At 38.4% G+C, this 17,148-nt stretch overlaps 1 protein-coding gene across 4 annotated transcripts in view; it reads left to right on the top strand.

Annotated features, from left to right (window-relative positions):
• The window catches only part of sorl1 (sortilin-related receptor, L(DLR class) A repeats containing), a 114,193-nt gene that overhangs the window by 83,851 nt on the left and 13,194 nt on the right, over positions 1-17,148 (top strand). For all 4 annotated transcript variants that reach the window (XM_055045327.1, XM_055045326.1, XM_055045325.1 and 1 more), the window contains 7 exons: positions 139-251; positions 5,676-5,780; positions 5,856-5,922; positions 7,780-7,856; positions 7,951-8,041; positions 9,957-10,144; positions 10,615-10,734. In XM_055045327.1, the coding sequence (XP_054901302.1) occupies positions 139-251; positions 5,676-5,780; positions 5,856-5,922; positions 7,780-7,856; positions 7,951-8,041; positions 9,957-10,144; positions 10,615-10,734 (761 nt within the window). The remainder of the gene's footprint in view (positions 1-138; positions 252-5,675; positions 5,781-5,855; positions 5,923-7,779; positions 7,857-7,950; positions 8,042-9,956; positions 10,145-10,614; positions 10,735-17,148) is intronic.

Below are 17,148 nucleotides of genomic sequence, written 5' to 3'. Positions count from 1 at the left end.
TTACGTTTCTGACTAGCCAGTCCATCATTTAACTTAAAAATGTGTCAATTCCAGTCACCTGCCAATTTCACTGTGAATGTCCAACACTTTTTTGTCTACCAATGGCTGTATGTGTGTTTGTGTGTTAATGTGGGGCAGTTCCTGACCCGCCCAGAAATCTCCAGCTAACTTGTGACAGTAATGAGGATGGTACAGTAAAGGTTTCCTGGAGCCCCCCTGACAACAGGCACGGTCTTATCAGAGAGTACATTGTAAGTGGTTCTCAATCACACTGTTTTGATTTGTCCAGTTTTCTTCTTCTTTTTTTTTTTTAATTTTGAAATTATTGAAGATGATAATCAATAGCATTTTATGCACAGTTAAGTTATTCTTTTTATATAAAAATCATTTTATGTGTTATGTGTCAAAAGAACAAAGCTGAAATTGGTTTTCCTTTGCAGCTAAATGACATTACACCTAATTTTTCACTTCCTATAGACCAGGGGTGCCCAAAACGTTGATCGCGATCTACCGGTCGATCGCGGGCAGGTTTTGAGTCGATCTCTGCAGGACGCTGAGAGCAGCACTTCCTCTTCTGACAGACTTTTCAAAATATTCACTAAGATCCAAAACGTTTGTAGCTTCATTAAAAAATAATAAAGCCTGAAACCTGATATCGTAACGGACTGAACGTTTTTAACGTAATCTTTGCTCGGCTTGCGGGGCACAGGCGGTTGCCACAGCAACGGGTGTGCTTAACAATAAAGAGAGAGAGAGTGAAACGGTGCGAGTGGTTCTGAGTTGTTCGGGTAATTTTACTTTGTTTTCCTTCGCTGTGGTTCATCACAGCCGCTGGAGTTTCTGAACGTTCAATAAACGACAAACTTGGACTAATTACCTCGTTCGTTTGCAGTAAACGTCACAACCAACATCAAATAGGACAAATATAGCTATTTGATTAAGTTTTAACAAACAAATGGCTTCTACCACAATAATTGTGTCAAATTACATTAATTATAAATTATATCCCAAACTCAGAAGATTTGCCTTTACCTTTGCAAAGCTCTTTGGTTCCTCCTATCAGTCTGTAGTTTCGCATATTGACGTCATCAAACCAAATTTCAGATATACCATAACTGACTGACACCTGCTGGTCTCAGGTTTGCAACCAGCTTCTGACTGAGAAACCAGTAACCTGCTCCCAGTGTCAGAATCTCACTGAGGAAGAAACTGCATTAGGTTTTCTATCACTTTATCGTTTCTGACATAACTGATTTATATTTGCTTAGAAAATTAGTCAATAATGTTGCATTTATAATTTGTATGTCTTCATGTCATGAGATAGATCTCAGCCGGCTGGTGAGAGAAAAAGTAGATCTTGGTCTCAAAAAGTTTGAGCACCCCTGCTATAGACTTTTCAAACCTGGGCAGGATTATTCTCACCTTATAGAGTATTTAAACCATGTGTGGGATTTGTGAAACTACAATAATGAGCGCTTTACCATTTTTTATGCATCTGGTCCACATGAGAACTGAATTTCTCTGAAACATATGTTATTTTGATCTTATAGCCATTGACTGTTAGTTTTACTTTCTCTTTTTATCTTCAGTGTAGGAAGATTTAGAATTGCGTTCTTTTTATCTCTGATACTGTTCTGCCCTTTAATTTATTGTAAAATAGGTTTGTAGTTTTAATTTTTGTGTTAGAGTAATAAAGCTTTTATTATGAAGATCAAGGTAGGTGTGGGACAGGAAGTTAGCCATTTTGTTAGTTTTTTTTTTCACTCACTCACACTTGAGCAGGTGAATCTGTCACAGTCAGCCTTTTGTTAATGCCATTGACGTCACCATCTGTAAGTTTGCATTTAATATTCAAGAGTAGATTTTATTCAATAAGAATGTGTTCTTTGTTTTAATTCTTTTATACTCATAATAAATGCAGCTATTTTATTTATGTGACAGTTTGCTCTGTCATATGAGTACTTGGGTCACCAGAATAAAATGGAAGTAAAGAACCTGCATCCTGACTCAAGCGCTCATTCTATAGGAGTTAGGCTTATTGCTAAATTGTGTTCATATACAATGAGGCGCCCTAACCCACAAGGAACTCAGAATAGCAAAAGATGGTGTGCAGTTTGCTGAACAGCATTAAAGCAGTTATATTAACAGATATGGAGGAAGCACACTTCGAAGGAGCTCGATCAAAAGACATGAAGCGTTTTCAAGATGGAGTGTTGATTAGAAGCAGTAAAAGTGCTGGTTCCAGTTCAAAATACTCAAGTACCTCACTGACACTCAAGTACGTCACTGGTCAGTGCTGCAGCATCACGTGCCAAAGCCACAGCAGCTTGTGCACGTGTTTCATTCGCCCACAAAAATGATCAGCATTAAAGCTGACAAAGTTAGACTAGAAGCCAACCTTGAAGCTTTTAATCTTGAAAAGAAAGCTGCAGCTGCTATTGCCCAAGCTGAAGTTTTGTAAGCAGCAGATTTAGAGAACAATGAACACTGTAGTTGGAAAAGCCTACTACCAAGCCAAAACAAGAAACGATCCCAGCTTTGCCCTTTCTGGAAGCAGTTCTGTGACAGAAAATCCAATCTCACGTCACATTAATTTCAGAACCCCAGTTTCAGTGCACAGGTCTTGAGTTATACAAGACAAAGTACCACTAAAAGGTGATGTGGCCAAATATTGCCCCATCCATAAAAAATCTCACAAGTTAAAGAAGTGTCCTGGCTTCAGGCTAAAAACCATAGAAGAATACAAGGCTTACATGAAGGATCAACAAATCTGTTTTCATCTCACTCTTGACTGCAGTCACACTAACATGTGATGAATGTGACATTATCGAGAGTCTTCACCCTGGTCCTCCCCACTGGTCCAACCCACTGGTCCAGCAAGACTGCAAGTCTTGTGATAGATGATGATGGGGAGCCTGAAAAAGAGGACACTAGGCCAGCACCAGTCGTAAATCCTATGTGCACTGAAGTTTGTGGCGACCCCTTCACTTCAAAATCCTGTTAAAAAATCTGTCTAGTGAAGGTTTACTCAGTAGAGCAACCACAAAAAGCTATCAACATATATGCTATGATTTATGACCAGAGCAACAAATCTCTGACCAGGTCAGTTTTTCAACTTATTTAAAATTAAAGCAGACTCATATCCCTACACACTGAAGATGTGTGCTGACTTAGTGTCAACGTCTGACAGGAGAACAAAAGGCTTCCAAAGTGAGGCAGGGAATGACAGAACTAGTTTTCCATTCCCAAGACTGATCGAATGTGATAATTTTCCGGTCAATCGTGATGAAATACCAATGCCAGAGGCTGCTTTCAATCATCTGCACCTAAGGAGTCAGTGAAATTCCGCCATTGGACAACGATGCGCAGATTATTCACCTGCTTGGTAGGGACATTTTCTGGGTTCACAAAGTGAGACAGCAGATCAATAGTCCAGGCAATGCTCCTTCTGCACAAAAGCTTGACCTCAGATGGGTGTTAATGGGTGGTGTGTTTGGGAAAGGTCCATAACACAGGTTACATAACTGAAAGACAAATGGGAAGAGTCAAGTCCCAACGTTAAAAGGGTGACGTTGTTTTGCTGAAGGATGATTGTACATGTCGCAATGATTGGCCCATGGCTCTCGTGACTGACACTTTCCCAGGCAACAATGGCAAGGTCCGCAGGCTTGAGGTCAAAGTCATCAAGGATGGAACCGCCAAAAAGTTTTCATTTATTATTCAAGAGTAGATTTTATTCAATATCTTAGTTGTTAAGAATGTGATCTTTGTTTTAACTATCTTCCACTCATAATGAAAGCAGCTGTTTATGTTACAGTTTACTCCATGTTGTACAGGTACTTGGGACACCAGAATAAAGCGAAAGTAAAGAACCTGCATCCTGACTCAAGCATTCATTCTATTGGAATTAGGCTTACTGCTAAATTGTGTTAATAAACACACCAGGAGAGTAGAATAGATATGTTCATGCAGGTGGTATCAACTGGGATATTGCTTCCAAAACCCTAATGTTTTCTTCACTCTGGTATTACCGTTTTACTTTCTTTTACACAGAAAGTAGTCCAGTTAAAGGAAGTGTTTGGTTTCTGTTGTCGCTCCATGCTTGCTTTCTATAAGGCTTTGACAGAAAAATTCAAATTATGTTCACTATGAATCCATTCATAACAAAAGACTGAATGGAGCATGCCAATGTCTGCATGCTACTTGTTGGGTTTTCTCATAAAATAACTGCATAGAATGAATGTGAATAATAATGTGAATGGCCAAAATCTCACTTTTCAAGTTTTTATTTCAAGGTTTCATGAATCCCAAATTTGTTTTTTTTTATGCTAGTAGTTGAGAATAATCTAGTCCAGGATTAGAGTCTAGTTGTTTTAGTTTTGCAATTGGAGCAGTTCCTCCCTTTATTGAAGTTGCACACGTGAGATAAAAGTTTCACAATTCACAAAAATGGTTTAAAATTTTCTGTTGTTAGTTGAGAGTAATCCAGTCCAGTCTATGTGTGGTATTTTTTTTTAACTAGAGTAGATTAAAGTTGTCGGAGATAGTGAAAAATTTGGTGGAGTTGTCCTTTAGCCATTTTCTGAATTGGAAGCTGCAATCAGAAATCAACCTCAGCTTTGTCTCAAAAGACCCTTTTAGTAAGTCCCAGTTACTTTATTAAATGAAGCCGGTATAGCAGAACTAAACAAGGAAACTAAGCACAAAATAGTTTTTGGGCTTCATCTTCAGACTCAGAGTTTTGATAGTCCTGTTGGCTATGGATTTTGGTATTTTTTTAATGCATGAGTTCTACCATCAGTTTCTTTCTTGAAAGAGACAGGTTATGTAGAGACAGAAGCTTCAAAAATTAAGCAGCTTATTTTTCAGACACCGCAGAGGACCATTCAGAGAAAAAAAACAACAACGGAATTAAACAGAAAAAGCTGCTGAGCCAACCAATTTAAAACAAAACATCTCAGTTCAATTTCCTGTTTAGAATAAAACTTCCCGTTAGTTCAAAAAATGCATTTCAATGGATTCTAAATATAATTAATGGATTAAGTAAGTTTTACAATTTGTATGAACTAATTATTCATTTATTTCTTATGAGACAAGTTACTGGTTTAAGTCTAAATATTTTACAAGTTATTTGTCCTTCGAAATCTAAATTTTCAATTCAGATTCTTAAAAGTCTTAGGAAATCTGACTTTAAAAGTTTGATTATTTTTTCTACACAATTGGTTGGACTCATATCCAGAAATTAGCCACAAATCTAAACTTGTAATGTTTGAATGTTCAAAATGTTGAGATGCTTGGACAGAAATGATCAAGGTCCACTGGATGATTTTGATATTATTATAAGATCCAAGTTTTGAGTTTCAAAATAAATGGAGTGCCACAGAGAAAAGCAAGGTCCTCAACAGCCATCGTTTTTGTTGGAGTCGCATCCAAACACCAGCATTGTATTTTCACAGTGCAAGACACAAAATTCCATTCTACTGAAATTAGTGATCATTTTTTATTCTAAGCACTATAAACATTAGAGGCAAAAAATGTATTTTGGAAAATTAGTTGTTAGGAATTCCCCTTCCACCACCAATCTTCCAAATCTTTCCAAAACAGGAAAATTACAAGATTACGCCTATGTGTGGGTGCAATCCAAGAGCCCTAAATGTGCACCTCCATGTTGACAGGTTGATTACAATGACGACAAGGGACTTGATTGGACATCACAAAAATCCACCAAGAACATCACTGAGGTGAAAGAGCTGCAGCCTGACATACTGTACAGATTCAGGGTGAGCAACTGATTTGGCTATGCAATAGCGTTGACATTATTCTTTCATTGTTTATGAATTTCCAAATGTTTCCAGGTGGCTGCAGTGACCAATCGAGGTGTTGGAAACTGGACTGAGATTAAATCCATCACTCCCCAGAAAGGTATGCTGATATTCTCTGACAGGATCAGGCAAACTCAGTTCTTAGAGTTGTGTAACACTGCCATCTACTGGCCCAGATGTTACAAACATTTTACCAGGTACACTGGAGCTTTTGGTTTCATTAAACTTTTACTGGATTCTGATTGTTGCACCATTCAACGACCGGATATCTAATCCAGATGTTTTAAATGCAATCAGATTAAAATGAAGACAGTCTTTTCTCATTGAGTTCTGCACAAATTCACTATCTTACATATTAAGATGAGACGTGAAATGGGGGGTGGTATCCAAGCAACCCCCATTTGCTTGGATACCAAAAGTTAAAGATTAATTTAACTTTAAGTAGTTAAATAAATATTTAACTACTTAAAGACTTTTTAACAGTCAGTAACCAAAACTTCAACACAGATCTCATTCAGCTGAAAGAGTACAAAACAGTCCAGCGATTTAGAATTGATCTGTTTTTAACTTTCGCAAAAGCAATCCATCCATCTTCTCCCACTTATGTGAGGTCGGCTTGCAGGGCTAGCAGCCTAAGACAGCTCGGGAGGCTTCCCTCTCCCCAGCCATTTGTTCCAGCTCCTCTGGGGAGCTGGTGCTTCCTCGTGTTGGGACGTGCCTGGAGCACCTCACCAGGAAGGTGCCCTAACTAGATGCCCGAGCCACCTCAAATGAAGGAGCAGCGGCTCTGTTCTGAGTCCCTCCTGGATTATTGAGCTTATATGCTATCTCTAAGGGAGAACCCAGACACCCTATGGAGAAAAGCCATTTTTTCCAAAAAACTGTTAAGTCACCAATTCCCAACATATCTGAATTGATACGTTAGGCTTTTTAAAAGATTGGTGATTGGGCAGAAAACTGCAATAGGCTCAGCTTCCATACTGCACGGCATGTTATTGCCGATTGAGGAAGTCTTCGAAACACACCAGCTCACAACGTCCCAAGTCGAGGTCAGCAGCACACCATCCCCACTATACACTATAAACAGTGTTGGTTCTGTACTGCTTGGTGGAGCAGTACAGAAGACCAATCTTTTTAAGATTGGTGTCTGCTCTTCAGGCTGGGCTCCATGGGTAAAAGGCTGGCCAACAGGTGCTCGCCTACATGCCCCATTTCCAAGTCTGGCTCCAGGAAGGGACCCTGTTGACCCACATTTGGGCGAAGGAACACTAAATTGTCAATTGCTGGTCACAGGGGGTCTTTGTGCTCCTCATTCCTCACCTAAGATCTGTCTGCCTTGGTTGACCCTACCAGGGGCATAATACCCCTCACAACATAGCTCATAGGATCACCCTCAAACCCCTTCACCACGACAAGGTGGCAGCCCACAGAACAAAAGCGCTAAGCAAAAATGACCTCTGCAATTAGTGCGTTTGTGGATCTTTTAGTAATAAAAAACTGAACAAAGCAATATGGTTACTACTAGCTAATTCTAGATTAAACAATGGGTGTTAATATGTTTTTACATAAGATCAGGTTAATTTTCATTCAAAAACTGCTTTTTGTATTTACTCAGGATTTTGTTTTGCCAGATGCCAATAAAATAAGCAAACTCTGTGGGAGCAAATACTTTCTCACAGCATTGTACCTACAGCTGTGCTCATTCAAAGCTGCTTGGTAATATTGTTGTTGTCCTTCGTTTTCAAAGTTAAATAAAAATCAACAGAAGTACAGTTTGTGATGTAATATTCTGATTGTGGTGTATTTAGTTCCAATAAAAGCTGCCTCCTTGTCCCATTTATGACTCCATATAATCCTTCTCAGGTCTGTGTGTAGACCACAACCCAATGCTAACTCACACATCAGCAGAATCTGACTGATAGTGGAGCATATCTGATGCATGCTTTGTCTGCTGCAGCTCTGCCTCCTCCTGTAGTTAAAGCTACCAATATCTCTTCTGACTCCATGTCATTCAGCCTCAGCTCCCAGTCTGAAGTAAGCACTTCTCTTTATCACCTTCAGGTTTTGAACAAACGAACTGAGTTCTGGGTACATTGTTTTATGAACCTTGTGTGTTTTTCTTTTCCAGACCAAATACTACATTGTAATCCTGTACTGGCAGTTTGACTCTCATGTGAAAGAGAGCCACATGTACAACATTACCCAGCGAGAGTTTAAAGGTAATCTTCCTCTGTGCTGTCTTTCTTTTTTGTGGTGAAGAAAATTAACATGTCTGGTACAAAACAGCCTTCAGATAAGTAAAATTTTTATTGCAAAGACATATGCTTAAAATAAATCATTATATTTGCCAATACATTTATTTAATGAATAATTAAATACATTTATCTGCAAATACAATGATTGATTTTAAAAGTATTAGTTTTTGTAGATGTACTTTGAAACTTCCAGCAGCTGCTATTGTAGTGCCACTGCTAGAAGACCAGCAGTAGATACTTCTGTTGCACACTGTCAATACTGCTGTTATTATAACACATATGCATTATAACATTAGCTACTTTAGTTAAAGTGAGTAGGCCTCAATCATTGTATTCAAGAATATTTTAAAATGTAAATTTAAGAATGCTCTACTGAAACCAAGAGTTAAAAATTGGAGGTAGGTAACTGCCCACTACTGGCATAGAGTGATCTATGCTCTTTACAGCTAAACAGCGTTGTTCAGAGTTACTTTCCCTGTAAGGCAGATGGACAGGAAAAGAGGGAATGTCAAAAAAGGCCATACACTAGCTGTGCTAACGTTACAATAATAATACTACACTGATGTTTCAGAGCAACTTACAAAGGTCAGTAAAACTCCTTAAAATATTGTCATATCATAAGATTTATGATATGACACATTATAAATGCAAACAATTATTAATTTTGTATGCTTTTAACTACTATAAAGAATAGTCTGGTTTTTAAAAATGTTGCCACAATATCAAAATTAGTGTCACATATTTTTCTATATATCAGCATCATTTTTAGAATCATGACAACTTGAGGTTGGAGCCACATTTAATAGATAAATAGATAGTATTTATTGTCATTGAACAGGATTCAACGAAATTTCTATTGCAACTCCCGTGCAAAAAGTCAAATATATACAATATAAAATAAACAAACACACAATAATAATAATATATATAACTAAAATTAACTAAAGGCACTCAACCACACCAAAGAAGAAGCAGCAGGTCCAATTATGGTAAAGTGTAGATGATGTGACAGTGCAAAGTGCTGAACAATATGGCTGTGTGGGGGTGGGGGTATATGTGAGGTTATGATATGTGTGGGAGGAGGCGGCAGGGAGTAATGGCTCTGACGGCTGTGGAGAAAAAACTGTTTCTCAGTCTGTTTGTTGTAGTCCGTATATTCCTGAACCGCTTGCCTGATGGGTGATATCTCCCTCTTAGGTAAACTCACCGGGTGTAAAGGAAAAAGTTTCAAAATCAAACTGTTTTTGAAATGCAGCAAAGAGTGGCGTCCTGCAGTCATCAGGTCTCCATAGCAACCATTAGAATCCAACCAATGGTTTGGTTAGCATCCCAGGACTTGGCCTAATAACACCACGAACATAAGCAGGTGGACTTTGCTGAACTTGACAGGGACTTCATCGGGAGTGTTGGATCAATAAAGAGAGACTTTATTGCACAAAACATGTGAAGTGGGTTGATATGAAACAAAAAGTGAATGGAGAAACACTGCCTACTGTCAAGTACAGCGGTGTATCCATGTTTCTCTGGGGCTGGTTTCTCCTCTAGATGTCCTTCGACTTTGTTAAAAATGTGGCTAATTTAGAGAAGTTTTCCTGACAAAAATTAACCATCTTCCATGGCTGTGTCAGTCCCCATAGCAAAATGAATAAACCATTTGGTCAAAGATGTCTCAGTCTATATTCTCCAACCTTATGGAATATTACAGGAAAAGAGCTGTCCCATTTCTTACATTTCTTACACAGAACTGTTGTGATTCAACTCCAGTTTATGGTGTGATGTGATACTACTCCAATAACAAATAAATATCAAACATTTTTAGCAGGAGTGTCAATAAATGTTGCCAGTACAGTATGTCTGAAACAGTCTGTTGTGCTGGCAGCCACAAACCTGACAGCGGGGACGGTGTATGAGGTGGCTGTGTGGGCTCACACCAGTATAGGAGACAGCCCCACCGCTTTGTCACACTACCAGACCCGTGGCACCCAGCCAGAGCGCCCTCTCCTCAAAGCCAAGGCTCTTAACCAGACAGCGGTGGAATGCAGCATCAGCATTGACTCTGCTCTACTGGTACACTGTGTGTCTGTCTCTTTTTCTGTCTCTCACTCATCTATTTCTCTGACAACTTCTTTCACTGTCTATCTCTATCACTCTATATTTATCTCTGTCTCTATTCCTATCTCACTATATATCTCACTCTGACTATCAATCTTTCTTTTTCTGTCTTTCTCCCTGTCCTTCTTTAACCAAACCAACTGTAGTAAATCCAAAGTGTTCATTACTACATCTTAAGCCTGAAGCCACAGTCTATAATTCAATACTCAGGTCATGCAGGTAAGAAGAAGAAAAAAACTGACAAGTATGCATTTCTATCCCACATTGAGTCACTATCCTAAAGAGAATACTTGGTTTATCACAATTTCATTTTTAAAAACATACTTGGAAACTATAGTTGGAAATGTTTTTGATCCAAACTAGTACTATTAGATCACCTCAGTAACATGAAGGAACAACTATGTCTTATTTCTTTGTGTGTGCAGGTTTATGGTGTGTTTTATGCAACCTCTTTCCTGGATCTGTACCGCAGTCCTCATCAGGTCCAAAGCACATCCATCACCCTCTCAGTGACTGTTGATAGTGATGAGCAGTATCTCTTCCTGGTGAGTCGGTCCTGGAAACTCTTTATAAAAATCCTTCTCGAATCTTACTTGATAAAAAAAGTATTCAGGATTGCTGAACCCCTTGTTTTTCTTTCAATTTGTATTACATTTTGAATTATGGGTAATCCACAATATTAAGCCCTACTGATAAAAGATATTAACAGTCATGTCATAAAACATATCCAGATGTATTGACTCTCTGAAGTCTGGAGTAAATTACATATTTTAGTCGATACCCAGTTTTCACACTTGCTGCATAATCAAATTTGTTTTTCCTGAAAGGTCTGTGACATATGTTAGATAATGGAAGGCTCATCCAAAAGGAAATCGAGCACATATGTTGTTTATTCTGTGTTGAGCCTCCCTAATTCAGAAACAAATGGAATCACTGTCACATAGTGCTGCAAGGTGGTGGTTGAGGCTAGGTGGCCAGGAGTGTCAGACTGAAGGATTAATTTAAACTTTGTTTAACAATCCTGGTGAGAATCTAGTGTTCACTAGTTTTTTTATCCTTTTATTTTACCTTTATTCATTTACCAGCTAGAGTGAAGTACTGAGATTTTTTAAATACTAAATAGAGAAAAATCTGTCATTTTTGTTCTAAAATATATACCTGCACATGTAAAGTTCTGCAAAGGAAGTGTTCAGATGACTTAGTGAGCTGATTGTAATTGACAATAAATATAGTTCCAACTAGAGAGCTGTTAGCTGAAGCAATTGAAAGGATTGGGAAAACTTCTACAAGATAGTAGATCAACAAAGAAAATCCAAGAAATGTTAGTAGAGCTGGTTGATATGGCAAATCTCATTCATTTCAGATATTTAAAACAAACAACTAATCAATAATTATCGATATCCACTGATATAAAACATGTCATATCAGTGGATATTGATAATTATTAATTAGTTTTAAATATCTAAAATTCTGCCAAACTTGTGTCATGGCCTTTTCTGTCTTTGCCAGTTTTCACTCAGTGCTGTTCTTTTTTATTTTTAAGCAATTACCGTAGGCACAGTGGCTAAACTTTAAACTGCTGCTGCTTAAGTTATTCAATAGGTCCTTGCAAGATAATTACAGAGTGAGTGAGTTGGTGCCATTTAACCTGGCTTAGCTCACTATGAGAGGTTGAGCAGCTAAAGTCTTTCCCCTGCCTTCTTGTTTAGGTTTCTGTGCGGTTCTGGATTGGAGTACAGTAAATATTCTATAAAACAGATTATCGATTGATACTAATCACGTGTCTATTGTGATATTGTCGTGGTTGTTATTGATTTATTGTCCAGCCATATTAGCTAGTTAATGTTTGTGACATAGGGTTGCTGATGAAGAAGTTATCTTCTTGGATGATAACGCATTTATCCCCTCGACAGAGGCTTGTAGTTTTACTTCAGGAAAGAGACGGACCCAGCCACATGACCAGTAGATCATCTGAATCAAACTAGACATTCATGCTGCAAATTAAAACAAAGGCTGATCTTTAAGCTGCTATACAAGAATGTTGCATAACAACATGAAGAGTTCTTTCATTTGATGAAGATTTTTTTTTCATTTGTAAAATCTGTGCCTCATATAATTCAAGCTGTTAAGAAAGCCAGAGCAGATGGAGCAAGGCAATAATTATTTTGTAATTTGATTTCTGAATGTTTTCCATAAATAATTATTGATTCTATAACTGTTTCCTCTAATTGATCCAACCAGGATCGACCATTAATTACAGAAATGCCTTTCCCGATTTTTTATTTTTTTTTTACTTTTTTTGTCTACTTGGTTCACAAGTATCAACACTGTTAAAGTGAGTAACATGTAAAGATGAGTCAAAATTATTTTTAAAAATTTTAGACCATCTAAAAAAGGAACAAATCTGCTAGGAACATAACAAATGTGCAATGGAGCTGTAGCAGAAATGTGGTCATCTTTAAACTAAAAGGTTTTTCAAACATTTAATTCAAGATTCTTGGTTCTGCCATGCCAATGTTCTCAAATCTATTCGTTTGTGATGAGGTCTTTCATACACAATCTAATTTGGCTCTGATTTTATGTAGAATTTTAATTCTAGGTTTTGGCTGCGCCATTCTCTATTTAGCTCTATTTAAGCCTGACTGACTGCCAGAGTCCAAGTACACAACGCTGCAGCAAATAGAAAGGGGTGGAGACAGACCACTTAGGAGACTAACACTATATTTGCAAATAGGACCATGGCACTTCGTTAAGGAAGGGGGCACTATTTCCTATATTATCTGCAGTCTCCCGTTTTTAGTTTCTTTTGAAATCTGTGACATCTTCACCTTCAGGAAGTATATCCACTCCCAGCAGGTATTTGAATTTCTCTCTTTTATTTACTACAGCACAGGTCACAGTTCTTAAATGCAGATGCATGACACATCCGCATAAATGAATGCTTCCGCTTTGAGTGACCAAGACAGCAAGGAAAGACAAAATCATATTTGAAAAGCAAGTAATACCATGAACACTATTCCCATCCATAACCCATTAATGGGTTATGGATGGGACGATGCCTTGTAAATGTTCAAATTCAAGTTAATGCCGCACAGCAAAGTTTGCAGCCTTCACTTCACTCCGGATCAACTTCTTCAGCCTTTAGGTCGGGAATTGAACCCACAACCTTCTTGCTGCAAGGCAACAGTGCTACCAATTGCGCCCGTAATATATTTCATTAAACTGAAATATGGATTAGGGTGAAATAAGTGAAAATGAGTAGGAAGAATTTAACAAAAGGAAAATAGTGGTAAGCTAATTATTCTGTTCTTGGTTATGTGTTCACATGTTTTCTCTTTTTCTACTGTTTACTTTTCTTTTGTTTTTAATGAATATGGATCTTTGATATACTTTAAATATATGTCTGGGTTTGGTTTTTCTTTTATCAGAGGCATTCCTTCCAACCCACTGATGAGTTGTTCCTAATCCAGATGTCCCTGGACAAAACCAGTTTAATATTCACTGTTCTGTAATGCAGCTTACAGTAGAATACAACTTCTACTGTAATCTGCATTATTTGTTCATGGACCAATTATTTGTACCCTCTTTTGGGTTTCCTGTGTATCTGAATTGATACAGAGGACATCCAAACTCAGCTCCCTGATGACTTCAAAGGTTTTCTTGATATTCAAGTAATAGCTCAAATGCCAAACTGCTGCTTCTCCTCTCCTCCAAAGTGAGATGTTCTCCAAATACAAATGTCACTGCACAATGAAGGATGTGGTCGGAATGACTCCATATTGTGCAGTAACCTTTGAATTCCTCCTGTGCCCAAACAAAGAAGTCACACTACATAAGACCAGTAACAAGAAGCTGGCCTTGTACTTGCCAATAGTAAGCATGAGTTTTCTTTCATTTGAAAACGCCATCTGATATCCGCAAGTACTTGCAGTCAACATAATTTTTTACCTTTGGGCATTTTATTTCAAGCTAGCCAAATGATGATGTTTCCCTGGGGTTGTAAACAAAGCCATCAGAAGAGGCATCTAACTAACCGTGGGGTGAAGTACTAGCCCACAAGGTGAATAATTCACAAAATAACAGTGGACGTATTTTTTGCTGTCTGAAACTCCATGTCAGAACCTTTCCGCATTTCGGCAGTTTCTTTGGTATCCCTGATTATTCACTCCACAAGAGATTGAGCATTACTGTGACCTCTCACATTAACATTTTCCTTTATCTTGGAAGAGGTTATTCTTGATTGTCGCAGCATGTGCCACTCGTCAATATAGCTCTGGTCTCGTGTTGATGTCTCAATTCTGTGTGTCAAAGGACAACAACAAACTCTGCAAATGAAACTGTTCCTCTTCAGTACAAACCCAGACACACTCTGTTAGTGACAGATGATGAGTACAAAGTGTAAGAGAATGAGAAGGCGGAGCATGGTGATGTAATGCTATACATTGGGTTAAGAGTTTGGGTTGCTGATGGGACAGTACACTTCCTTTTTTGCACAAATCCAATTTCAGAATTTACAAGCAGCTTCTTCACACTCATCACCATGGCTTTCACCAGCAGCTTCCCCACAGGATCCAAATCGCTGGAGGCCTCTGCCAATCAAAGCACAGACAGGTCAGGAAGAGGGCCAGTCATTTCCCTGAAGAGGGTACTCCTTTAAGTAAGGAAAAAAATGAGTATGCCAGCTTAGTGCCTTTGTGCCAGATCTAAGCATTTCAACCCCCTTCTCATGAGGTTGAAATGCTTAGATCTGGACCCCACACAGAATGCTTATTGTCTCAGGAGACTTTGGGTTGACCCTCAATGTCTTTGGTCTTTGTCCCAGTGGAGGACGAGATTGTTTTTGACAGGGGTTCTGCTTGGTTCCCTCCCATATCGACAGAAGTTTGTCACACCCCATGGGCTGGGGTGTGACCTGGCAGGGTCGGAGGTAGACTTGAAATTTTCTTTGTAAATATTGTTGAACTTAGAGGAATAAATTTACTTGGCTCGTTAATTTTCCTCTAGTCTCCCGGATCTAGGGACTCCCCACGCACAGCGGAAATCACAGAGAACAACCATTCAACATCAAACTTCAGAGTTTTATCCAGAGAATTTAATGCATACAGAATGTCACATCCGCATTACACCCAGATTATCAAGAAGTCCAAACACATAACAAAACATACAATTACCTGCAACGAGTTGGAAAGGAAAACAATTGGAGAGACACAAGAATGCATTCTTGGGAATTACTCTCACTGCTGCAAACAAAGCAATTCAATTCTTCTGCTGTAAAACAGACATTATATAAGGAGGTGTATTCCCTTAATTTAAATATATGCATTTGAAGGTGTGTCCTCCCCTTGTAGGGCTGTTCAAAGTTAATTTTATTACTTTCTTTGAGACCTGTTCAAACCCAAAAGCAAATATACAGAGAGAACAAAGGTCGTTCTCAAACAGGGTCTTCCCGTACCAGTCTCCTCCTTTAAACATTCCAGACCAAAATTTATGCGTCAGCTAGAGACCTGGTGGTTTTCTGCCTCAGCGATTCATCACGAAACTGATTCCTGTTATAAACACACTGACACAGAAATCTGGTGTCAGATAATAGCTATGAGTTTGGATCTAAAAATTGCAGGATTATCTTCTTTTAGAAAAAACTCTTAGAATACCTGAAATATTTTACTTCTAAAACTTTTAGTTTTCTAATCCTGTTCTATTTTAGTGATCTAAGATGCATGCAAATTAGTATGGTTAGACACTAACTAGTTCAGAACATGCTGTTAATACTTAAAAGAAATATCTTAATACATTTGATTATACTTCTAGAAGAATTGTTTTCTAAAGGTTTTAGTGTTTTACTGAACTCCTAAACAAACACCAAAGAATTTGATGTAGGCAGACCCCCTCTGCCTGCAGACCCCCTGTCTGAAGGCCCTCCTTAATGATTCAGCAGTTGTTTTAGTTTGGATCTTTATCTAAGTCTACCTAACTCAAAATAACTCAAAATATTCATGTTACATCTAATATTTCATATGCACAAAGGTTAACTGTTTCTAAAATTAATATGACCAAACTTATACTCCCAACAATATTAATATTCTAGTTTCTAGTATATATTTACTCATAATAGGTAGTATTTTTTTAATGTCAAGCTTTTATATCTTACTGACATAAGTACAAAAACACTTAAAATAAGAAAATATTCTAACATGAAAACCTCTTGGTAAAAAATGATCTTGTCAGAAAGAAAACAAGCATATATCTCCTTAATTTAAGATATTTAATCTTACTAAGATTTCAGTTTTTGCAGTGATGGGCATCATCTATGCACAAACTGTTTATGCTAAAAAATGGGCGGTCTTTGCAACCTGGTGACATGATAAAGGGCAGAATCCAGTGCAGTGTTCAGTTTCTGGCATACTGACCTTCCCACAGGCATTAATGGATCAGTGACAGTCTCCATCCTCCTTGGAAGTATATGAGGATTATATTTCCAATTGGCATGTTTGATTGAATGGTTGCTTGGCTGGCAAAATAAGGACATTGTGCTGTTCTTAAGAGGTACTTGGCATACCCACCCGACTGCTCTGTGGTGTGGGATCTTTCTCTGGTGCTTTAGACTCTTCGGTCCCACATGTTCGAGGTTTTTGCATCTTCAGACCTCAAAAGGCTGATGTCAAAAGGCTGAAGTCGGCGTTCCTTTTGTCAATGAATTCTCCAAAGCATGTAGGCGAATTGCAGGCTCTGTTGATACTCGAGTCCTGCTGCGGGTGGAACCCTGAGGGCTCTGGTGTTACATTGTGGCTTGACATGGCAGTTATTCCTAAAGTGTCACTGGTGGCAGGGTGTACCCAGCCACCAGCCCGGTTTGACACCAGGGGCACCTCTGAACATCTGTGCCCTGTTCGTGCTCTTAAGGCGTGTTTATATATGAATTCCACTGTGTTTCCAAAAGACAAATGGCCTTTTTGTTTGCT

This window comes from Poeciliopsis prolifica, unplaced genomic scaffold (genome assembly GCF_027474105.1).
Source record: "Poeciliopsis prolifica strain line A6 unplaced genomic scaffold, Auburn_PproV2 SCAFFOLD022, whole genome shotgun sequence".
Taxonomy (NCBI): Eukaryota; Metazoa; Chordata; class Actinopteri; order Cyprinodontiformes; family Poeciliidae; genus Poeciliopsis; species Poeciliopsis prolifica.
Note: the sequence above shows the minus strand (reverse complement) of the source record. Positions and strands in the feature narration are given on the sequence as shown.